The sequence below is a fragment of the Acinonyx jubatus genome, chromosome B3, assembly GCF_027475565.1.
Source record: "Acinonyx jubatus isolate Ajub_Pintada_27869175 chromosome B3, VMU_Ajub_asm_v1.0, whole genome shotgun sequence".
NCBI lineage: Eukaryota > Metazoa > Chordata > Mammalia > Carnivora > Felidae > Acinonyx > Acinonyx jubatus.
Window position 1 is genome coordinate 133,865,898 of NC_069386.1, and position 24,999 is coordinate 133,890,896.

The 24,999-nt window shown below is 38.4% G+C and overlaps 1 protein-coding gene across 19 annotated transcripts in view; it reads left to right on the plus strand.

The window, feature by feature from the left end:
- Nucleotides 1–24,999, plus strand: part of UNC79 (unc-79 homolog, NALCN channel complex subunit) — a 315,670-nt gene that overhangs the window by 102,986 nt on the left and 187,685 nt on the right. For all 19 annotated transcript variants that reach the window (XM_053224882.1, XM_053224883.1, XM_053224884.1 and 16 more), the window contains 4 exons: nucleotides 871–1,041; nucleotides 12,425–12,517; nucleotides 21,558–21,613; nucleotides 22,294–22,423. In XM_053224882.1, coding sequence (XP_053080857.1) covers nucleotides 871–1,041; nucleotides 12,425–12,517; nucleotides 21,558–21,613; nucleotides 22,294–22,423 — 450 coding nt within the window. The remainder of the gene's footprint in view (nucleotides 1–870; nucleotides 1,042–12,424; nucleotides 12,518–21,557; nucleotides 21,614–22,293; nucleotides 22,424–24,999) is intronic.

The following is a 24,999-nucleotide window of genomic DNA, read 5'->3' on the forward strand; positions in this document are numbered from 1 at the left end:
AAAGCTAAATAGTTATGATTTTTTTGAATGTCCTTTATTTTTGCTCCTTGTGCAGGTAATAATAGTAACACTATTAATATATTTAACAATGGCCATACTTGTGGAGCACACATTATGTGCTGTGTTAAGCACTCTATATTAATCTCATTTAAGCCTCTTAACAGTCCTTCTAGAAGTGAGGTAGGTACTCTTCCTCTCCCCATTTAAAGATGTTGTTAGGAAGATTACCACTAGGTAGTACATCCTTCTGTGATAATTGATAACTGAATGCACAGGGCCACACAACATCAATTTACAGCTTCCTTTCTTTGGCACCTGCGGAATATGCTGCTGTACTGGAAGATGCATGTTCCCTCATTGCTCAACACTCCAGATGTAGGAAGACTGTGCTTTTTGGTTGATGGGGCAGGGATAGCCTGGCTTTATTTCCGGTCCTGCCCTTGACTTTGCTAAAACTTCCGTTGGGTAAATAATGTAACATCTTTGTGCCACAGTTACTTTGTGTAAAATGTAATGATGGTAAGAATGCTAGACAACATTTTAGGATTCATGATCACGTGGAAAGTGCTTTTAGTTTCTAAAATCAAGGAATAATAGGAATACCCAGTGTTACTGAAGATTGATAGAGGGTTGAGGAAAAGCTCATGAAATCGATATTTATATTTCTTAATGCAGTTATTCACCAGTCATTTATTGAACAAATATACTGTCTATGCACTCTACTGAGCATTATGTTTCAGAGCTCTTAATAAGAAGGGAGCAAAGCTGTTTTCAATTTAAGCCAGTTCATAAGAGCTAAAAATATAGAATTGGCATATTTTGTTAAATGGCAAGATATTCAGTGACTGATTACTCACTTTTGTTTTGTAGATCTTGGACAGTCGATATTTTATACAACTACATGTTTGCTACCCTTTCTCAATGATGATATTCTGAGTACTTTGCCCTACACGATGATATCAACGTTAGCTACCTTTCCTCCATTTCTGCACAAGGATATTATTGAATATCTTAGCACATCTTTTCTACCAATGGCTATATGTAAGTTCAATCTTGCCTAATACTAGATTCTTTTAACGTATTGTACGAATGGAATTTGCTTGCACTGTTTTAGGCTGTAGATTTTCAAGATTATAATGGAATCACTTGCTATATACATGTGCTGTGATTTAAATTGTCATTTCAGCATGATGATTACGGAGAGAATCAAAGAAATGAATGATGATTATACCTTAGAATTGTTTTACTTGCATAATTTGATCTTATAGAGTAGGAAGAAAACATCAAGGCATAGTCTATTACTGACATAGAAACTATGGTATTTTGTGTAACTTAAGAAAAAAGTATGGAGAGAGTGCTGCCTCAGGTATAGAAATTCTTATCTTTTGCACCTGAAGGCAGAAGGTTGTGATGGGAAGAGCAGTAGACAGTGTCAGGACATATAGATCCCAGTTTCAGCTTCACCTGTAAATGTGCTGTGTGGTGTTAGGCATCTCACATGGTTGATACCTCATCTCCAGAATGATGCTAGCATTAACTTCCCATCACAGGGATGTTGTGATGATAAAGTGAATCAATACGTATGAAAACACTTTGGAAAAAGGCTCGCAACTCATGTGCAAGTTTGTTATAAATGTGGAGCTGATTTGAATTCTGTTTCACTTTTGCAGACTTTTTTTTAAATTTTATTTTTAATTTTTTAAAATTTACATCCAAATTAGTTAGCATCTAGTGCAACAATGATTTCAGGAGTAGATTCCTTAATTCCCTTTACCCATTTAGCCCATCCCCCCTCCCACAATCCCTCCAGCAACCCTCAGTTTGTTCTCCATTTTTATGAGTCTCTTCTGTTTTGTCCCCCTCCCTGTTTTTATGTTATTTTTGCTTCCCTTCCCTTATGTTCATCTGTTTTGTCTCTTAAAGTCCTCATATGAGTGAAGTCATATGATTTTTGTCTTTCTCTGACTGACTAATTACACTTAGCATAATAGCCTCCAGTTCCATCCACGAGGTTGCAAATGGCAAGATTTCCTTCTTTTTGATTGCCGAGTAATACTCCATTGTATAGATACACCACATCTTCTTTATCCATTCATCCATTGATGGACATTTGGACTCTTTCCATACTTTGGCTATTGTTGATAGTGCTGCTATAAACTTGGTGGTGCATGTGTCACTTTGAAACAGCACACCTGTGTCCCATGGATAAATGCGTAGTAGTGTAATTGCTGGGTCGTAAGGTAGTTCTATTTTTAGTTTTTTGAGGAACCTCCATACTGTTTTCCAGAGTGGCTGCACCAGCTTGCATTCCCACCAACAGTGCAAAAGAGATCCTCTTTCTCTGCATCCTCACCAACATCTGTTGTTGCCCGAGTTGTTAATGTTAGCCATTCTGACAGGTATAAGGTGGTATCTCATGGTGGTTTTGATTTGTGTTTCCCTGATGATGAGTGATGTTGAGCATTTTTTCGTGTGTCAGTTGGCCGTCTGGATGTCTTCCTTGGAGAAGTGTTGCAGATTAATTCTAATAGGCTTTCCACACATGAGAGCAGAGAGAAAAAGCCAAATTGGGTTGGTTTTTATGATCAAAATCCTTCTAAAGTATTTTGTAAAGAAATGGATTACGAGGGGTGCCTGGGTGGCTCAGTCGATTGAATTTCTTACTCTTGATTTTGGCTCAGGTCATGATCCCAGGGTCGTGGGATCGAGCCCTGCATTGGGCTCTGGGCTGAGTGTGGCACCTACTTAAGATAATCTCTCTCTCTCTCTCTCTCTCCCTCTGCCCCTCTCCCCTGCTCTTGCGTACTCTCTCTCTCTTAAAAAAAAAAAAAGAATTAGATTATGAATCAATCTATACTTCAGTGGATAACCTGAAAAGATTGTGGATTTAGGAGCCAAACAGATGTAGATTTAAATCACAGCTCTTCTGCCAAACTAGTTGTGTGGCCCTAGGCAAGTTACCTAACCTTTCTGTTTCTTACCTATGTAAGAAGAATAATCATAATAGTTGCCTGGGTGGTTGTGATAACAGAGATGATTCACCTGGAAATTGGTAAGGTGCTGGCTGGCTCAATGCCAGGTGTTCACTGAGTGTTAGTTTACTGCTCTCCTTCCCTAAACTTTTGTGCCATTAAAATACCTTTATTGGTCACATTTGATTCCTAGTGACCATTTTTCACCATTTAAGCTACATTACTTATTTTATAGTTAAGCTTAATTTTAGCTAGGGAATTATAGTTTCATGTCTTTTTTTTTTAATTTTTTTTTTGTAACATTTATTTATTTTTGAGACAGAGAGAGACAGAGTATGAACAGGGGAGGGGCAGAGAGAGAGGGAGACACAGAATCCAAAACAGGCTCCAGGCTCTGAGCAGTCAGCACAGAGCCCGACGCGGGGCTCGAACTCACAGACCGTGAGATCATGACCTGAGCCGAAGTCGGACACTTAACTGACCAAGGACCCAGGCGCCCCTGTAGTTTCATGTCTTTTAAGCAAAGAGTCTGTCTTCTGCCTAAATTTTATGGTGATTCAGAAACATTAGCAGACCGATGGTATGGTTCAAGCAATAGATTATTGATCATTTTCTCTCTCTTTTTTTTGTTCTGTGTGACCTGACAAGCGCTTGCTTATCAATACAGTCTTAGAATTGTATAGTTATGTTAACTGTGAAATTTAGGCATAGGAATTCTTATTTATTATTATTATTTTTAAAGAATTACAGGTGAGGAGGAGCATCTTTGTAATAATTAATCTTTTATTTATTTATTTATTTATTTATTTATTTATTTATTTTTGAACCTCTTTTATTATTATTGTTATTGTTGTTGTTGTTTTTATTCCCCCTTCCTAAGAAGTCTTTTTTTTTAATTTTTATTTTATTTTTTTAATATATGAAATTTATTGTCAAATTGGTTTCCATACAACACCCAGTGCTCATCCCAAAAGGTTCCCTCCTCAATACCCATCACCCACCCTCCCCTCCCTCCCACCCCCCATCAACCCTCAGTTTGTTCTCAGTTTTTAACAGTCTCTTATGCTTTGGCTCTCTCCCACTCTAACCTCTTTTTTTTTTTTTTTTCCTTCCCCTTCCCCATGGGTTTCTGTTAAGTTTCTCAGGATCCACATAAGAGTGAAACCATATGGTATCTGTCTTTCTCTGTATGGCTTTTTCACTTAGCATCACACTCTCCAGTTCCATCCACGTTGCTACAAAAGGCCATATTTCATTTTTTCTCATTGCCACGTAGTATTCCATTGTGTATATAAACAACAATTTCTTTATCCATTCATCAGTTGATGGCCATTTAGGCTCTTTCCATCATTTGGCTATTGTTGAGAGTGCTGCTATAAACATTGGGGTACAAGTGCCCCTATGCATCAGTACTCCTGGATCCCTTGGGTAAATTCCTAGCAGTGCTATTGCTGGGTCATAGGGTAGGTTTATTTTTAATTTTCTGAGGAACCTCCACACTGCTTTCCAGAGCGGCTGCACCAATTTGCATTCCCACCAACAGTGCAAGAGGGTTCCCGTTTCTCCACATCCTCTCCAGCATCTATAGTCTCCTGATTTGTTCATTTTGGCCACTCTGACTGGCGTGAGGTGATATCTGAGTGTGGTTTTGATTTGTATTTCCCTGATAAGGAGCGACGTTGAACATCTTTTCATGTGCCTGTTGGCCATCTGGACATCTTTAGAGAAGTGTCTATTCATGTTTTCTGCCCATTTCTTCACTGGGTTATTTGTTTTTTGGGTGTGGAGTTTGGTGAGCTCTTTATAGATTTTGGATACTAGCCCTTTGTCCGATATGTCATTTGCAAATATCTTTTCCCATTCCGTTGGTTGCCTTTTAGTTTTGTTGGTTGTTTCCTTTGCTGTGCAGAAGCTTTTTATCTTCATAAGGTCCCAATAATTCATTTTTGCTTTTAATTCCCTTGCCTTTGGGGATGTGTCGAGTAAGAGATTGCTACGGCTGAGGTCAGAGAGGTCTTTTCCTGCTTTCTCCTCTAGGGTTTTGATGGTTTCCTGTCTCACATTCAGGTCCTTTATCCATTTTGAGTTTATTTTTGTGAATGGTGTGAGAAAGTGGTCTAGTTTCAACCTTCTGCATGTTGCTGTCCAGTTCTCCCAGCACCATTTGTTAAAGAGACTGTCTTTTTTCCATTGGATGTTCTTTCCTGCTTTGTCAAAGATGAGTTGGCCATACGTTTGTGGGTCTAGTTCTGGGGTTTCTATTCTATTCCATTGGTCTATGTGTCTGTTTTTGTGCCATGTAATAATTAATCTAAATTCACTCTACCCTCCTTCTTAGGAATAAGTTAATAATTTAGGGAGAGGCATTGAATATATCAGGCCTCTGAAGTTATGCTTCACTCTGATCAAGCACTGTGATGACTGGCAATTTGTTTCTTCATCCCTGGTTATTAATTTCTACTTAATTAGAAGCACAGACCCCAAAACATGTCTTAAAGTCACATTAGAATCCTTATTTCTTTAAATGTGTGAGCCTTGGCAACTGAGGGGAACAAAATATTAAGTTGAGTCTACAAAATGTGTATGAATTTTAATACTTATTGGTAGATTAACTTGGTGTTCATTTAAATTGTGAACAAGCTGTTTATGTCTCTGGGGCTCCATTGTGTTTTCAGCTGTAAAGGGGAGTTTTGGAAAACATGTTCCATCTCTAAGGTTATTTCTGGCTTACTAGTTCTAGGTTAAATAACATCAATCTTATTTTATGTAAGAGGCACATGTCTTCCTGTAACCCAGTTGTTGATCTAGTTCATTTATCTCTGTTGCTCTGGTTTTAGTTTCTTACTTGTGACTTCCATTTATTGTTACCATCCCTGTGGGTTGAGGAGCCTTTAAATCTTTGAAAATAAATGGTAGTAATACCCTTTTTCAAAAAACGTTTATTTTTTGAGAGAGAGAGAACACATGCACGAGTGGGGGAGGGGCAGAGAGAGAGGAGATAGAGAATCCTCAGCAGGCTTCTGTTGTCAGTGCAGAGCCTGATGTGGGGCTGGAACTCAAGAACCACAAAATCATGACCTGAGCTGAAGTCAAGAGTCGGTTGCTTAACTGACTGAGCCACCCAAGCATCCCAGTAGTAATACCCTTTAAAACCACATTCTATTAAATGATTGAGGTGTTGTTTTTTTTTTTAATGTTTTATTTATTTTTGAGACAGAGAGAGACAGCGCATGAGCAGGGGAGGGGCAGAGAGAGAGGGAGACACAGAATCCGAAGCAGGCTCCAGGCTCTGAGCTGTCAGCGCAGAGTCCTATGCCGGGCTGGAACTCATGAACCGCGAGATCATGACCTGAGCCAAAGTCAAACGCTTAACCGACTGAGCCACACAGGCGCCCCGTTGAGGTGTTTTGTTTTTTTTTTTTTGTATTTGTTTCTTTGCAAAGACACAGCCCCAAAGAATGAGGGAATCGGGTTCCAGATTAATCACGTGTAAAGGAATTGATGTGAGATTATGTGTCTGTTGCTTGCATCCATGTCGTTTCTCTCTTTGGAAGTTGTTTCGATGTCTAGAAATTGTGACCGAAATGAGAGAGGAGCATTTAACTTCTTCCAGAATGTTTTCATTTCAGGACGGAGATGTTAGGGGATTAAGGAGGCTGCATTTTCTGAGTATTTGATAAAATCTTCAAGACAAGACAGCTTTTATGTCTTTGGTGTGCTGTTCACAAGGTCAAGATGTAAAATGTGGACAGTTTTTCAGGTGTTAAATGTTAGCGTTGTTAAGAACGTAGACTATGAAGCGCCAAGCTCTGAAGTGGATCTAATGAAGTATTACGGTTCTTCCCATGGAAGGGCTGTGCATGTTTGTCAGTTACGCCCTCCCATCATTTTTGTCAATAAATCTAGTACTGTGGCTTTATTTTAAATCACTCCTTTTGAGATGCTGCAGAGAAAACTGCAATTTATTATAAAAATTTCATCTGACATAATCTTTTCTTTTTAACTCCTTCCACAAATAAGATATACTTCTTTTTATTCCAAATGTGTGCAATAGGCTCTGTTTTTTGTTTTTAAAAATATTAAAGGAGTACTAAGAATTGAAAAAGTCATTAGCATTTCACCATGGAAACCTCTTTTTTTGCAATAAAGGGTCTGTGATTTGTGGACCAACTTGAAATATGGATGTTGGGAAGATGATATGGATATTGGCAAAGAAGAGAAAAGCTGATCCCAAATGAACATTAATTGATATAGGCTGTGTTATTTCAAAGATGATAGTAAGACTGAGCGATGATATCGGTGAAAGACCCTTCTAGTGTATCTTGGTAGCCTAGACTTAAATTTCCTCAAAAAATCACTTACCCTTAGGAAAAATAAAGGTTCATTTAGATCTTTGCACTTAAAAGCAATTGTGTGGGTTAAGTGAGTATCTGGTTCCAGGCCATTAGCCCTGGATCATTTTTCTTCTACTACTATTACAGAGGATGCCTGTGATGCTTCTATGATCCTCCAAAAACTAATAAATATATATATTTAAAAAAAGACAGAACCCAACACCACATATTGATGACATTTAAATATTCTTCTAGATATAAAATTTGTTTTATTAACTAATGATTGTTTTTATAAAATAGGTCTTACTATTTTGTAAGAGCTTTATTGTTCAATTGTGGAAATATGTTGGAATAGAAATCCAGAAGAGCTGAATTATGTAGTCTTTCGCCGATTGGCAAATCTCTTAACCTCATCAAACTTTAGTTTCCTTAGCTGTAAAATTGTGAATTATCATGATCTCCCCTGCCTGTGCCCATGTTTGTTGTGAAGACCAGAAGATAATGTACAGCAATGGCCTTTGAATATTGTGTCATGTTAAACAAATGTATAACAGACCAAATCCACAGTCATGTGACGGACATGTCAAATCCCATTGCAACTAATTCCAATATACTGTACCAATTCACATGTTGTCCTAAAGTTTTATTATTTTAAACATAGCTTGGGAAAAGGGGCCAGCCTCTGGGGCTTGGGATTTTTCCCCCGCTAGAGTTTGTTGTATAGTAACAATAATGACCAGAATAGGTTTTGATCGCATAGAATCTGACAGAACACCTCTGCATTTTTTTTTTTTAAAGATTTTGTTTTTCTAAAGTAATCTCTACATCCATCATGGGGCTTGAACTTACAGCTCTGAGGTCAAGAGTTGCATGCTCTACTGACTGAGCCAGTCAGGCAGTTCACCTCTGCATTGTTGATGGGCACTCTTGTCTCTATGATTTTCATTAATATAGCAGTCTACAAATATTGCAATGCTGCATGGACTTTTGGGTCATGATGTCGCAGTCTTCCCATTATGTTGAATTGATAGGCCCTTCTGAAGGCATAGGTATCTTATGCTCAAACCCTATCTCATGGAATACAAATACCTGTGATTACACAGAGATGCTTGTTAATTCAGGCAGTGCAGTCTGCCCAAGCACAGGAAACGGTTCTGCCGGATGGCACCAGAATGTGTTTCTTCTTCCCAGATGACTCTCCTACCTTTACCCCTTAAAAAATAATAAGGCTAGTGGGGTTTATTTAAATATATTGCAATTCAGACCACTTCTTATCACCATCTCTCACCTGGACCAGTCCAGTAGTTTCTGAACCCGTCTCCCTGCTTCTACTCCTGGCAATCCTACAGTTGTTCTCTACCAAATAGCCAGAGCCATCCTCCAAACATGTAAATCAGACCATGTCACTTTCTTCATCACTTTCCATTACTCTGACAAATCAAATTCAATGTCCTTCCCTAGCCCACACGGCCCTCTGTGCTCTGGCCACTGCTGACCTTACTGTTTTATTACTGTCTCTTCTATGTTCACTGCATGCTGTCCACATTGGCCATTCTGCAGTTTCATAAAGGCACTAAGCTTTCCTGTGTCTCAGTAGCCCTTCTCCCAGATGGTCTTATGATTCTTCCTCACTCTCTTTAGGTCTCAGCTCAAGTGTCTCATCTTTCAACATGCCTTTCCTTACCCTCAAGCTAAATCAGGATGCTTCATCACTTTCTACCTATTCCCTTGCCCTGCTTTACATTTCTTCACAGGTACTTGTTTGCCTGTTCCTCTAGAACAGCTCTGTCTATAGAACTTTCTGCAATGATGGAAATGTTTAAAAAACCTCCATGCTGTCTAGTACACTAGCCACATATGGTAACTGAGTGCTTTAAATGTATCTAGTGAGACTGAAGAACTGAATTTTTAATTTAATTGAAGTTTAATTAAATAGCCACATGTGGCTAGTGGCTACCGTATTGGGTGGCAGAACTTGACCATTTAAGCTCCATAAGGACAAAGGCTTACGTGTCTTGTTTACAACTGTGTCTCCAGGGGAAGAACAATGCCTGGGACATGGGAGCTATGGGAAGAATACTCTTTGAATTTTTAAATGAATTTTGAGTGAATAAGTCACTAGAACATTAGCTGTGATGTTAAGTGACCTGGGCTATCGTCCTAATAATTAAGTTGGTGATCCCATGCAAATAATCTGATTTCTCTTTATAAAATGGCCTTCCCCATATACTTCATTGTTTTTTGGGTGAGAATCATGTAAGAAAGCTGTATGGGATAGTACATTAGGAACTATAAGATGCAGGAACAGATTAAGCTCCTATGAGTTATGGCTCATAGAGGAAAGGTTAGAAATGGTTGTTCTGGTGGTGCTGGAGGATCAGGAAATAGGTCTTAAAACTTTTAATTGTATTTCCTGAGCACAATATTACATATAAAATTTTCTTATTTGGATTAATTCTCTTCCTCCTTCCACTGTATGTAGCTTTGGCTTTATACACCCGCACGGGGACAAGCTGCACATCTGTTTACATCATGTCTTTTTACCAAGATTCAATAAATGATGTGTGCCTGTGCATGTTTATTAATTAGAATTGTGGTAATTTTATTCAGTCTGTCAGAAGGCTATGCAATTGCAAGGCCCTGTCTGTTTATAGAGGTTCTGGAGCCAATTTCCTAGGGCTTGAACCAGGGGAACACTTTTGGCTTTGTGGTTGACCATACTTGACGGAGAGCACGGTTCTGTAGGGGTAAAAGGGACATGCAAAGGTCACAGAGCCATTTGGGCTAGTCTCCAAATAGACTTCACCTAAATCATCAAGACATTTTGGGCATCTCTCCCAGTTTTAAAGGCCTCCAGGCACAGGGATTCTCAGACTCCCTTAATAGTCATTTTATTTTTTTTTTTTAGAAACATTTATTATTAAAAAGTTTCAGATGAATTTAAACAAAGGTGAAAACACTTGTCCCAGGAGGACCATATATAGATGTGTATACATATATAGATATAGATACAGATATAGATAATTATTTAAACGTATGTAATTATTTTTCCCCGAGTATGTCAGAGACTAGATTTTCCTGCCACCGCCCTGAACAAAGGGCACTGGGGCATGCACTTCTTGCTCCCACATCTAGACACCTTACTGAGTGCTTCCTTATTTCCTGTCCCTCTAGTAATGCTTCTCCCACAAGGCTCAAGGGCCCCCTTGATCAGAGTCACATGATGTGCTTATTAAACTTGTACCTTTTCTGCTTCCAAACTGATGGAGTTAAACTCTAGATACGGGCCCCAAAGCTGAATTTTAACAAGCTCCCTGGATAAATCTGAGAGAAAATGCATCTTGTTCTTTCGTATTTGGCTCAAAGTTCTCTTCCCTTGATTAATCTCATTTGATTAATCAACTTTACCATCTAAGAGCATTGACATGATGTGCATAACTTTGTATAATTATTAGTACCCATTTATGTTGCACAGCCAAACTAGTTCATCTACCTGAATATCACCGGCTTGGTGGGAGTAGCAGCATCCCAGCTGTGAGTGATTAATAAAAGCAAATTCGGGTAAATAGAACATAATGATAGATCCCTTTTCTTTATTTGTTTGCTTATGTCTGTAAAGCTGTTGTAAACCATCCATTGTGGTGCTCAAAGTCTTTCTTTTACTTAAAGAAAAGAATAGAATCATGTTAAAATTTTCTGTTTTCTCTATTACATGACAAATCTTGTAGTGTTTTAATGGTTCTTTTATCCATGTGTATGATTATAAGTTGCCTTATTCTTAATGGATGGAGTTGAGATACTATTTCCACGTATTGCACTTTAATGTAAAATAATAATAAAAATAAAATAAAGCAGATTTGTTGGTCAACTGATTTTTTTTGCGGTTGCCCACATTAGTGGTTTTCTCTATTGTGTGGAGGAAACTGAGGGTTGACTGAGGGTGTCATACTCATTCTACACCGTTCTGCTCATGCTTTCTTGATGATCTGCCACAAACCTAACTATAAGGAGAGATTCCTCCTACCTACTTCTGCAATTATCCCTGAGAAAAGGAATTCATTTTATGTTTGAGCGCTTTTAAAGTTTCTTCTATATGAGCCCTCTCTCAATTACTGGTTAGAATAATAAAGTACTCTTTGGAGACAGCAGCTGTGTGGAGTATTACCCCGAATGACCTCCATCAGTGCTAGTTTTGAATGCTTGTTGGAGTTCCCTGACATACCACTAAAAAGGAGAGAGAGAGAAATGTAATATAGTGTTGGATGCATCGTAAACAAGCCACTTAAAGATGTCTTAAAAGCATTATGTAAGTGATTATCATGTGGAGACCATGGATACACAGCTACAAGATGAATTTTGAAGAAACCAGCTTGCTTTGTGACTGAATACTTGTGGCACAGGTTAAAATGTTCAGTGACAGTGTTATTCACAGATTCGAAAAATGCATTCTTTCAAACAACTCAGTTGGATATGAAGACGGTAAGCTCTGGAAAAGTAAAAAAGTGGTTCTCACGGTGATGAAGATGCTGCTGCTGAGTTACATGTAAAGGTTTGAATAAAATTGTTAAATGATATGTGAGAGCTGAAAATAATTTTTAAATTAGTAGACAATTTTTTTAATAATACGTGATTTGAAATTTGTGTAACTGAATTAATAAGGTCCCCATTATAAGTGGACTATTACTTCATTCGCATCTCTGAAAGGTGATACATTCAAGTTGAGTTCAAAATAAATAAATCTTTTATTTTTACTTTTATTGAGATAACCTTCAACATGCCTTTATATTTGGGCACATGAGGATCTTGTTTTTTCTTTCTTTTCCACCTAGATGTAAACATCTTGGGAGCAGAGATTGCATCTAAGTATATTTCTGATAAAGCCATGACATCACGCTCTGGCACTCTTTCTTCTCCTTGGAGATTCTTACCAAATGTGTGTTATTGATGATGACAGATGTAATATTTGTATGCTAGGACAGAATTTGTGCTTTTATTTGTGCAAAATATCCACTGAATTGGTTCAGACTTTAAACAAAGTTTCCTCTCAGCTATCATGCTGTATGACAAGAAGTATACATACAGACTAATTGTGTCTAATCAAAAGATTTTTTGTTTCAGTGGGTTCCTCAAGAAGAGAAGGCGTTCCTGCCCATGTTAATCTGTCTGCATCATCCATGCTAATGATTGCAATGCAATACACATCCAACCCAGGTAAGTGGCCTTTTGAATGGCTTGACTAATTTCAGAAACAGTTGTTAAACAAGATATGAAATAAGTAAGCTAGAAATTCTCATGTGGGAAGAGATTTTCTTTGTGGATAGACAACTGGGGATGTGTTACAAGACAGATTTTCGGGTTGAAATAAATTCACCTTGCCTGTTGCTATTAGCAGTAATCTTGCTGGCTGGTCATATTTTTTGAATGTTTGGGGCAATTTTAGAACACTGACTAGAAGTTGAATGTAAGTATATAGGAATAAGTTAAATTAGAAATGTAAAAAATCATCTGCAATTCTAATGACTGAAGATAATTACTGTTAATACTTTGTGAATTTGCTACTCCAGTGCCACACGAGTATCCTTGAACATGAATTTTTACTACATTTCCAATTATTTCCTTAGAACAAATTCATAAAAGAGGGATTAATAAGTTAAGGGACTTGGAACAATTTTAGTAGTCTCACTAACTACATAGGAGAGTACAGTAACCTGTCATTGAGTATTATCAAAGTTTGTATTCTGTCAGACAGATGAAGAAGAATATCTTGTTGTTTTGACTTGTATTTCCTCTCTTATGACTCATGTTGGACTGGTGTCATTTCCATTCATCTGTATAATTTGCTTTTCATTCACCAGTATAATTGCATATGAACTTTGGGAAACTGACCTGAAAAAGGGGCTGACTGTTGGCATCACATGCTATGATATGAACTCAATTTTAATTTTCATGTATTGTTTATATAGAAAGTGAACAAATTTGGTGGCACTGTTTTCAATCTTCTGCTTAATTACATAATAAATATAATTACATTTTTGACGCAGGATGGGGGAAAAGTGTTTTATTTTATTTTTTAATTTATTGTTGTTTATTTTAAAAATTGTTTAAACAATCTTTTTTAATGTTTATTTATTTTTGAGAAAGAGAGCATGAGCAAGGGAGGGGCAGAGAGAGGGAGACACAGAATTCGAAGCAGGCTCCAGACTCTGAGCTGTCAGCACAGAGCCTGACATGGGGCTCGAACTCACAAACTGTGAGATCATGACCTGAGCCGAAGTCGGAGGCTCAACTGACTGAGCCACCCAGGTGCCCCTAGAAGTGTGTGTGTTTTTTTTTAATGTTTATTTACTTTTGAGAGAGAGAGAGAGAGAGAAGTGGGCGGGGCAGAGAGAGGGAGACACTGAATCTGAAGCAGGCTCCAGGCTCTGAGCTGTCAGCACAGAGACCGACATTGGGCTAGAACTCACAAACTGTGAGCTTATGACCTGAGCTGAAGTCAGATGCTTAACAAACTGAGCCACCCAGGTGCCCCAAAAGTGTTTTATTTTGAAGCCTTAATGCTTCTTCATTTGGAGTGTTACCCTTTAAATACGAAATGGCTTGTGATTATTATATGAGTAATTAAAATGTATAGTTTTTGGAAGTTCTGTCTCCTATCTCACTCTGGCTTGGAGGGCCCTCAAAATGTCATTTATATTTATTATATATTATTTTTTGAAAACACCCTTCATTTGGAGGGTGTAAGTTGAAATCTCATCCTGAGCCTTTCATCCTAATTTCTAAGTTGGGAGACAGTAGAGTAGGGGCCCTAAAATTATGAGGTTAGAGGTTTGCGGGTCATATCTGAGCTCACCAGCAAATTGCCGGTTAGTGTTAACCTTGAGCAAGTTTTTTAACCTCCCTAAGATCAAGTTTCTTCATTTCTAAAACAGGAATAGTAATTTCTGCAATGCCTTAAAATGTTGTGAGCATTTAATGAGTTAAGTATATGTAAAATGCTTACGTAGCATAGTGACAGACACCTTGTAAATGCTCAATAAAGAGTGACGCAAGTTGCTGCAATCTGCCATTTTCTTCCCGGAGTTGAGCGTTTCACTGGAAAACCACTATGATCAGGCTGCGTTACTTCTGTTATTCCCAAATCTGTATCTTAATCTATTCATGGGGAATGTTTATAGCCAGCTTTTCCATGCTAAAAATTACACTTGGGACTCAAAACTAGTCTTATGTTGTGGGAAACTGTTAAGAGTGAGGCGATATCCACCAGGGGGCTCTCAGGGACCAAGTGGTAGGGCGTCATTTTGTCATTTGAATTTTTATTGGGGAAGACAGCAAGTGGCAGCTTGGTCCTTGTAGCCCATTGTATATCAAGGATGAAGCATAGACCTGCTCAACTGATTGATTCCTTTGTTCACTGCTCTGAGCTAGACATTGTGAAAACCACCCAGAAATACAAGGTATGGTGCTTGCTGTAGACCTTAGGTCTAATTGGAAATATTAGGCATATTCACATAAATCATTAATTTACAATGTAAAGTAGAATGTAGAAAGTACAAAATGTGTACTATAGATAGTATTAATTCATCAGAGGGAGTGAACTCTATGGATTGGAATGATCAGGAAAGGCTTTGGGCCACTTGAGCAAAGTGTGGGTTTTAAAATATGGATAAAGTTTTGATTGAGAGGGTAAGTGGGACAATCTGGGAAGGCAAGCAGTTTAAACACAGGGACTCTCCAGGTGTGTTCATGGGACAGTCAGTGGACTACTGTGAACTGGGTTCATGTGACAGCCATATGGAGAAAGAGAAAGTGGTCTGGAACATCTGTACTTGTGAACTCATTGATGCCTTAATGACAAAATTCCAATTCTAGAGGGCTATTTATATTTTCAGTAAATAGTCACTGAATATCTAGTCCGTGCCAGACACTGGAGACACCATGGTTAGCAAAACAGAACTGACCTCTGCCCCTGCCTCATGGAACTTATATGGTAGTGGTGGGAGAAGACATTAATTAAGTAATTTTAAAAGCAAATATAAAGTTTCAGCTGTGATAAGCACTTTGAAAGATGCACTTTGTGCTATGAGACTCTATAAAAGGGGATTTTTCTTTTTTTTAATGTTTATTCTTGAGAAAGATAGGGAGAGAGAGACAGAGCATGAGTGGGGGAGGGGCAGAGAGAGAGGGAGACACAGAATCCCAAACAGGCTCCAGGCTCTGAGCTGTCAGCACAGAGCCCAACCTGGGGCTCGAACCCAAGAACCATGAGATCATGACCTGAGCCGAAGTCAGACGCTTAACCGACTGAGCCACCCACCCAGGCGCTCTGGGGTTTCTGTTTTCATGAAGATGTCAGAGAGGGCTTCTCTGGGGAAGTAACCTTTGGTCTGAGGACTGAAGGATGCGTACGATTCACAAGGCCTACAAGGGGTAAGGGATTCAAATAGAAGAGTCTCGTGTGTCAGAAGGAAGCCTGGTAAGCAGGTGGGCTGAGAGATTGGTACAGCTGGAGCTCAGTGTAAGGGCTGCCTTATGGAAGGTAATATCGTGGACATCTATGAGCCAGAACATGCAGCATATGTGGGCTCTGCTTGGGAGTCCTGTGTTTATCCTGAGTCTAATATGAAGGCTCTGGAGGACTTTGGGTAGTTGTACTTGTGTCACCCTGACTGCAGTTGAGAGTAGATTTTAAACTGAATCAGGGTGGCTCAGTCAGTTAAGTGTCTGACCTCAGCTCAGGTCATGCTCTCAAGTTCTGTGGGTTTGAGCCCTGTGTCGAGCTCTGCACTGACAGCTCAGACCCTGGAGCCTGCTTCGCATTCTGTGTCTCTCTCTCTCTCTCTCTCTCTGCCCCTCCCCAGGTTGTGCTCTCTCTCTCTCTCAATAATTAATAAATAAATAAATAAATAAATAAATAAATAAATAAATAAATAAATAAAAGAAAAAGGAACCAGAGTGGATGTAGATTGACTCTTGAGGAGCCCTTGCATTTGTCTTGGCATGTAAAAGTCAGGGGCAGTTGAGACCAAGAAAAGTAGTATTTAAAAAGTAAAATTGATACGAGTTGGTGACATATTAGATATAGTGAATTTTTGGCTTGCATAACTGAATGCACGGTGGTTCTATTCATTGAGAAAGGAGACACTAGAAGATGAAAACCAAGCTTCTGAGGGAAGCTCATGAGATCTGTTTTGGACATGTTGTGTTCAAGGTGTCTTTGAGATGTTGAAGAGGAGATGGTATATCTTGGACTAATACAATGTTAAATGTCAATTATATCTCAATAAAACTGGAAAAAAACCCCATGCATAATCTCAGTAATAATTCCATATGACCCAAACACAACACTGCAAATAAATCAGCTTCCTCAAAAAAAAAAAAAAAAGAGGCATGGGAATGCAAACTGGTGCAACCACTCTGGAAAACAGTATGGAGGTTCCTCAAAAACTAAAAACAGGACTACCCCACGACCCAGCAATTGCACTACTAGGCATTTATCCATGGGACACAGGTGTGCTGTTTCGAAGGGACACAGGCACCCCCAAGTTTATAGCAGTACTATCAACAATAGTCAAAGTATGGAAAGAGCCCAAATGTCCATCGATGGATGAATGGATAAAGAAGATGTGGTATATCCATACAATGGAGTATTACTTGGCAATCAAAAAGAAGGAAATCTTGCCATTAGCAACCTCGTGGATGGAACTGGAGGCTATTATGCTAAGTGAAATTAGTCAGAGAAAGACAAAAATCATATGACTTCACTCATATGAGGACTTTAAGAGACAAAACAGATGAACATAAGGGAAGGGAAACAAAAATAATATAAAAACAGGGAGGGGGACAAAACAGAAGAGACTCATAAAGATGGAGAACAAACTGAGGGTTGCTGGAGGGGTGGTGGGAAGGGGGATGGGCTAAATGGGTAAAGGGCACTAAGGAATCTACTCCTGAAATCATTGTTGCACTAGATGCTAACTAATTTGGATGTAAATTTTAAAAAATAAAAAATAAAACAAGTTTTTAAAAAAAGTTAGTAATCACATAATTAAGATAAAAAAATTGAATATATTATTATAAAATTAAGATCAAAATTTTCAATTGTTTTAATGTATAAGGATATATAAATTACCATTTAAAATGTGAATTGTTTTTAAATTTTTTTTAACATTTATTTATTTTTGAGACAGAGAGAGACAGAGCATGAACGGGGGAGGGGCAGAGAGAGAGGGAGACACAGAATCTGAAACAGGCCCCGGGCTCTGGTCTGTCAGCACAGAGCCCGACGCGGGGCTCGAACTCACAGACTGTGAGATCATGACCCGAGCTGAAGTCGGACGCTCAACCGACTGAGCCACCCAGGTGCCCCTAAAATGTGAATTTTTAAGATACTTTGAGCAGAACTCTTTTATAGGTCCTAATATATTGACAAGTCAATAAATATTCCAAATATGTCAAAAAAAAAAAGAGGCAGTGGTAATTAGGAAGTTGAATTATGAGTCTGGAACTCAGTACAGAGCTCTAGGCTAGAGGTAATGAAACTTGAACCTACACATAAATGTTCAATGACCTTTATTGAATTGCATATAGATGGTAACTGAAGTTGTATATGAGTGTGAGATTGCTTAGGGGAGAGGAGAGCATAGAATGAAAAGTGGAGTGGGCTTATGATTGGGCTTTCAAGGACTCCAATAGATAAAGATCTAGTAGAAGAGGGTGAACTTGTCAAGGAGGCAGAGAGGCTGTATCTGTTAGGATGTGTTTTGAACTACAAGAACGTTTGTTGTTTACTTAGTAGGAAGTCTTACAGACAGCGCCACAGTATCAGGGGACTGAGATGGCGTCTTTTGTGTTTCTCTTGGACTTCTCATATTTGCAAGATGGCTGTCACAGTGGGACTTGTTATATTCTTGAATAATCACATCCACAAACAGGTAACAGGATCAGTCAGGGTAATTACAGAAAGGTCTCCTGTTGTCCCTCTTTTATCACAGAGGAAAAATGTTTCAGAAGCCCCCAGTGGATTCTCTCTTAGGTCTAACTTGTCAGGGCTGAGTCACATGGCCATCTCTAGCTGCCAGGGGCTCTGGGAATGTGTCTTGCTTTGTAGTCTGTGCATTGGGAGACACACGAGGAAGAAAGGGTTGTTGATAGTGTTTGAGTAGCAACAGTAGTGTCAGCTACAGGTAATAAAAGAGGGTTAGTCATGAAATCAAGGGAAGAGAGGTTTTTATTTTTTTTATTTTTTTAAATGTTTATTTTTGAGAGAGAGCATGAACAGGGGAGGGGCAGAGAGAGAGGGGGACAGAGGATCTCAAGCGGGCTCTACCCTGACTGCAGAGAGCCTGATGCAGGGCTCGAACTCACTAATCGTGAGATCATGACCTGAGATGAAGTCGTATACTCAATGGATTGGGCTCAACCTTCCCAGGTGCCCTGGGAAGAGAGTATTTTGAAAAGGAGACAGCGGTCAGCACTACTGAGTGCTTCTGAAGGTCAAATAAGAGGCAGATTGAAGTATGTCCATTGAATTGAATGACACAGAGGTCACTGGTGACCAAAGTGGAACCTGGTTCAGTGCTGTGATAGGGTTGGACGACAGCTTCAGGAATATGCAAAACAGGTGTCTAACTAGGTGACAAGTAAACATAGGCAAGTAAACATAGGCAAATCAAAGAAGCTTGCTGTTGCATAGCTTCTAAGAATTCCTCAACAAGGTGAAATTGGTGACTGAATGATAAAAGACTACCATTCTAATCTATCATTCTGTTACTTGCTATTTGTTTAACCTTGGGCAAGATAGGAAACTAAGCCTGTTTCCTAACTGCAACATGGTGGTTATGAGATAATATGTATAAGACTTCTAAAACAATACCCAGCACATAATGAACCCTCAATAAATATGAGGCTTTATTACAATCCTATTGGGCAATTTTTTATCCTAAATAGTTCTTGATCTCATTGATATGTTTATATTATATAATTATTGTTGCTAGGGATTTTCCTTAATATTTCTTTTGTTAATAAGAGGAAGGATCTCAGTAAAAAGCTTGATAAAGTCAAGGGCTTACATGATTTTTGAAATGTATGAATACTATAAGGACATAAGTATTTTTTATCTTATTAAAATTTTTTGTTATTATTAAAAAATTTATTATGGAGGTATAGCTGACATACAATTATATTAGTTTCAGGTGTACAACATAGTGATTCAACAATTCTGTACATTACTCAGTGTTCACTGTGATAAATGTGGTTAACATCTGTCACCATACAATATTATTACAATATTGTTGACTGTATTCCCTCTGCTGTACTTTTCATCTCTATGACTTATTTATTTTATAACTGAAAGATTCTGCCTCTTAATCCCCTTCACCTATTTTGCCCATCCTTCACTCTTCTTCCCTCTGGCACCCATCAGTTTGTTCTCTGTATTTATGAGTCTGTTTCTGTTTGTTTGTTTTGATTTTTAGGTTCCACATATAAGTGAAATCATATGGTATTTGTCTTTCCTTGTCTGACTTATTTCACTTAGTGTAATATTCTCTGGTTCTGTCCATGTTTTCACAAATGACAAGATTACATTCTTTTTTATGGCTGAGTAATATTCCATTGTATATATTATATCCACATCTTTATCCATTCAGCTATTGATGGACATTTAGATTGCTGCCGTATCTTGGCTTTTGTAAATACTGTTGCAATAAACATAGGGTTACATGTATCTTTTCAAATTAGTGTATTTGTTTTCTTTGGGTAAATACCCAGTAGTGGAATTACTGAATCATATGGTATTTTTCTGTTTTATTTTATTTTATTTTTTATTTTTTAAAATTTACATCCAAATTATTTAGCATATAGTGCAACAAGGATTTTAGGAGTAGATTCCTTAGCGCCCCTTACCCATTTAGCCCATCCCCCCTCCCACAACTCCTCCAGTGGTGTTTTCTATTTTTAATTTTTTGAGAACATCCATATTGTTTTCCACAAGAGTTGTACCAATTTACATTCCCATTAATGGTGCACAAAGGTTCCCTTTCCTCCATGTCCTTGCCAATACTTGTTATTACTTGTCTTAGTGATGCTAGCAATTCTAACAGGTGTGAGGGTTAGCTCTTTGGGGTTTTGATTTGCATTTCTCTGATAATGAGTGATGTTGAGCATCTTTCCATGTGTCTGTTGGCTATCTGTGTGTCTGTTCAGGTCCTCTGCCCATATTTTAATAAAAGTATTTGTTTTTTTGGTGTTGAATTGTGTGAATTCTTTTTATGTTTTGAGTATTAGCCCCTTATGAGACATATTACTTGCAAATATCTTCTCCCATTTAGTAGGTCGCCTTTTTGTTTTGTTGATGGTTTCCTTTAATGTGCAAAAGCTTTTTATTTTGGTGTAGGCCCATTTGTTAATTTTTGCTTTTGTTGTCCTTGCCTAAGGAGACAGATCCATAAATATGTTGCTAAGGCTGATGTCCAAGAGTTTACTGCCTATGTTTTCTTTTAGGAGTTTTATGGTTTTAGGTCTCACATTTATGTCTTTAATCCATTTTGAGTTTATTCTTATTTAATTTTTAAAAATTTTTAATGTTTATTTATTTTTGAGAGAGAGAGAGAGACATTGTGAGCCAAGAAGGGGCAGAGAGAGAGAGGGAGACACAGAATCCGAAGCAGGCTCCAGGCTCTAGCTGTCAGCACAGAGCCCGATGCAGGGCTCGAACCCACGAACCGTGAGGTCGTGACCTGAGCCGGAGTCTGGCGCTTAACAAACTGAGCCACCCAGGTGCCCCATTTTGAGTTTATTCTTTTTTAAAAAAATACTTATTTGTATATTTTGAGAGAGAGAGAGCGGGCACACATGCGTGCACATGTGCACTCGTGCGCACACACACAGACACACACACACACACACACACACACACACACACACGTATGAGTTGGGGAGGGGCAGAGAAAGAGGGAGAGAGAATCCTAAGTAGGCTCCTGATGGGGGGCTCGATCCCAAGAACCATGAGATCATGACCTGAGCTGAAATCAAAAGTTGGGTGCTCAACCAACTGAGTCACCCAGGCTCCACCATTTTGAGTTTATTCTTATGTATCTGTAAGATAGTAATCCAATTTTATTCTTTTGGAAATAAGTAACTTCTAATTTAATGATTAGAGTGTAAAGTCATACTAATATATTTTATTATATCTCAAAGGATATTTTATCTAGTATTTACAATTCATGCTCAAATTATATTTTCTTCCTCACAGTGTATCATTGTCAATTATTGGAATGCCTCATGAAATATAAGCAAGAAGTCTGGAAAGTAAGTTTTGGGCCAAATTTAACTCATTGCCACAAACTTAATTTATATAATATAGTAAAAATTGTTTGCAAAACAAAGGTCAAATTTATTGGTGTCTCATTATTTTGGTGTGGCAGAACTTGGAGTTCTTTCCTGCCTGGTTAACTTACTATTTAAAGCAGAAATGTTACTTGACTAACACAGTAGCCTGACAGAAAAAGTAATTGATTATCTCTTATTCTTATAATTTAGCAAATACTATATTACGTGACAATTTTATCTAATTCGAAATGGTGCTCAAGAACCTGTCTTCTTTCAAATAGGAGATGTGAATTGTTATGAAATATGTTTTAGAAAACTATTTTTAAAATGCAGTGTTTGGCAAACTGGTTTATGCTATTCTAAAATCTTTCTTTAACGTTATCCTGGATAGAGAAGAATTTGTTAAAAGGCAGTGTAGTTTTGCCCATTACCTGGAGGGCGAATTAGGGAGGGCTTATTTACAGAACCAATAAATGAATAATAAAAAATAATGTTTTAATGTGATCTCGTCTGAGAAACAGACGTAGGTAATGAGATGTCAGGGAAATTAACCACCCAACCCTTCTATTGGAATTTTCACTGCTTTGGTAATATTAAGTGAGCTGTTTTTATTTTTATTTGATGATGCTAAGTGAAAATATGCTTCCTGTTTCCTTTAGGATCTTTTGTACGTGATTGCCTATGGGCCTTCACAAGTGAAACCTCCGGCTGTACAAATGTTGTTCCATTACTGGCCCAATTTAAAACCTCCTGGGGCAATAAGCGAATACAGGGGCTTGCAGTACACAGGTAAGATGAGAATAAGCCCTGGGATGCCCCATTTTAATTCTCTTCGGCCACATTTGCCTCACCTACTTATTATTATTTTTTTTTTTAGTCTTGCTGGATTATATTTATGTGCCTTGAGACATTGTTATAAACCCTTTCTGAAACTAGGTGTTATAAAATCAATTAATGAAAATCAATTTCAAGAGCATTTATGACATTGCAGCAAATAGCCTAAGTCTTAGTCTCATTCGCTGCACACCTGGCGTGGGTGTTAACTATCGTTAAGCTGAATCAAAGGTGTGAGCAGTGAGTATTGCCGCTGGTTTGCCCACCATTTAGCAAAACCTCAGCTGGCTAATTCTGCCTGGAGAAGACTTGCACGTTTGACATTACCAGTTCACACACTAAATAAAAATTAAGTGACCGTGAGAGCCTAGTTGGACAGGAAGAGTCGACAATTGGTGAATATTTGTGTAATAACCAAGAAGTAAACGTTGAATTTAAATGTAAAGATGTATATTTACCAAACAAACAAACAAACAAAAAAACACCTTGAGTCCTATTGTTTATGTTTGTATATTATAAAGTCAAAGAAGGAACCTATGCTTAATGGAGTTTCTGATGTCCCTGCCTGCTCTGTCCCCCACCTAGTTGTCTACATATTTTCATGAAAATAGGAGAAGTGGATATTTTGGCAAAGATAGCTTTTATTCAAGTTCTTGTGAGATTGTACACTGATCCTCTGAGAATCTCCTTCTTTCTTGGTATTACTTGTCTTTCCCATGATGATTTGAGGTGATTCAAAGGGGATTTAACTTAATTCAGGTGTCTGATTTATGTTCCTGATGAAAGCCAAGTGTTAAGAGATGTTAACACCTGTTTTTTGGGCTTTGATGGTCTCTGGTGGGCTTATTCTGAATTCAGAAAAAATAATATTGGCTTTAGTGGTAGCAATAATATTAATTAAAGCAATGAAGGTAAATAGTGAGTACCTTTTTAAAAAATGGAAATTGGTATCATTGGTGTTTTAAATCATGGATAGTAGAGAATATTTAAATATTGGTAAGTGGATAATCTGAATATAAAAAAAGGAAAAAATTTGGAAGCGCTAATAAAATACATGAAATGGCTGGAATATTCAACTTCTCAATATATCCCTGCAATAAGCGTGACATGATGTATGAATGGGGAACCAGTATCAAATGAAATTTATTTGATAAATATTTGAAGAGTAACTATTATGTGCCAGGCACTGTTTGCTGATGCCGTAAGAACCGATTCAGAACCAGACCCCATGGAGCTTAATGCAGTCTGGATATGGAAACTGATTCATTTCTTCAACAAATGTTTGTAGGGTGTCGACAGGTGTTATTCTAGGCACCAAGTGGTAAAGTGATGAAAACAGACTAAAATCACTGTGTGTGGACATTTCAGTTTTCCGGGGAAGACCAGGAAACTGCTTTACGGTGTAATAGGGGCTAAGGCAGAACAAATACAAAGAGCTATGGGAATATGCAGCAGGGGCCTCTGACGTCACCCTGAGGGTGGGCAAGTTTGGGGAGGGTTAAATTGTCATGTGTCGTGTGTCACTCACATGTAAGCTGACACCTGAAAGATATGCACACTCTAGATGTCAAAGGGAGAAGGGATCATGAGTGGATAAAATGCAAATTTGAGGCAGGAGGAACACATGGGTTCAGACTTAGAGGCCAGAGAAAGCATGATCCTATTTAGGAAACAGAAAGGGTTATGTGCAGCCAGACAATGGAGTGACAGGAGGAGAGCAGCTAGAGATAAGCAGAAAGGCTGGCAGGGCCTGTGAAGGAGTTGGGATTTTATCCTAACAGCAAAAGGAAACCACTGACAGGTTTTAACCGGAGAAGCCGCATGATGAGATTCGCCTGTTCAGAGCATCCCAGAAGCCTGGCAGGCTGACAGCAGCTTCCGTTTATCCCTGTGACCCTACCTGCTAGGAAGAGCCAGTCAACCATGTCTCCCCAGAATAGCTCAGTCTGTGTCTGCTGAGATCAGAGCTACTCTTTCATCTTTTCTTGGCCGATCTGAACAAGATGCCTGTGTCTGCCGGCATCCATTCTTCAGTCCATTGCTGTGATTGAACTTCCGTCCACCTTCATTCTTTCAAGTGTGTCATTGTGTGCCTGCTACCTGCCAGGCACTGTCCAAGGCCCTGGGGTAGTGACTCTCTTGGAACCCCCATCCTAGTTGACCATGGCATTCTATGCAGGAAACAAGAGATCATGGGAAAAAATGAATCATTCTGCTCCATGTATTACTATTGATCTAGCAATGGCTGTTTGTCAGACATTGTTCTAGCTGCTTCTGTCTCACTTAATACTTTCACCTTATCCTGACTGAACACAGTTATGGACCAGCATTATATTGGGTTTTACAGACATTTTCTCAATTAATCCTCACAAAAATCTTGGGATGTAGGTTTTCTTATTTAAACATTATAGTTGACGAATGAGACACAGAGTTTGAGTAACATCCCTAAATTCACACAGAGAATAAGGGAGCACAGCTTGAATCTGGACTTACATTATGTTCATTGAAAACCCACATTTTTCTGTTCTAAC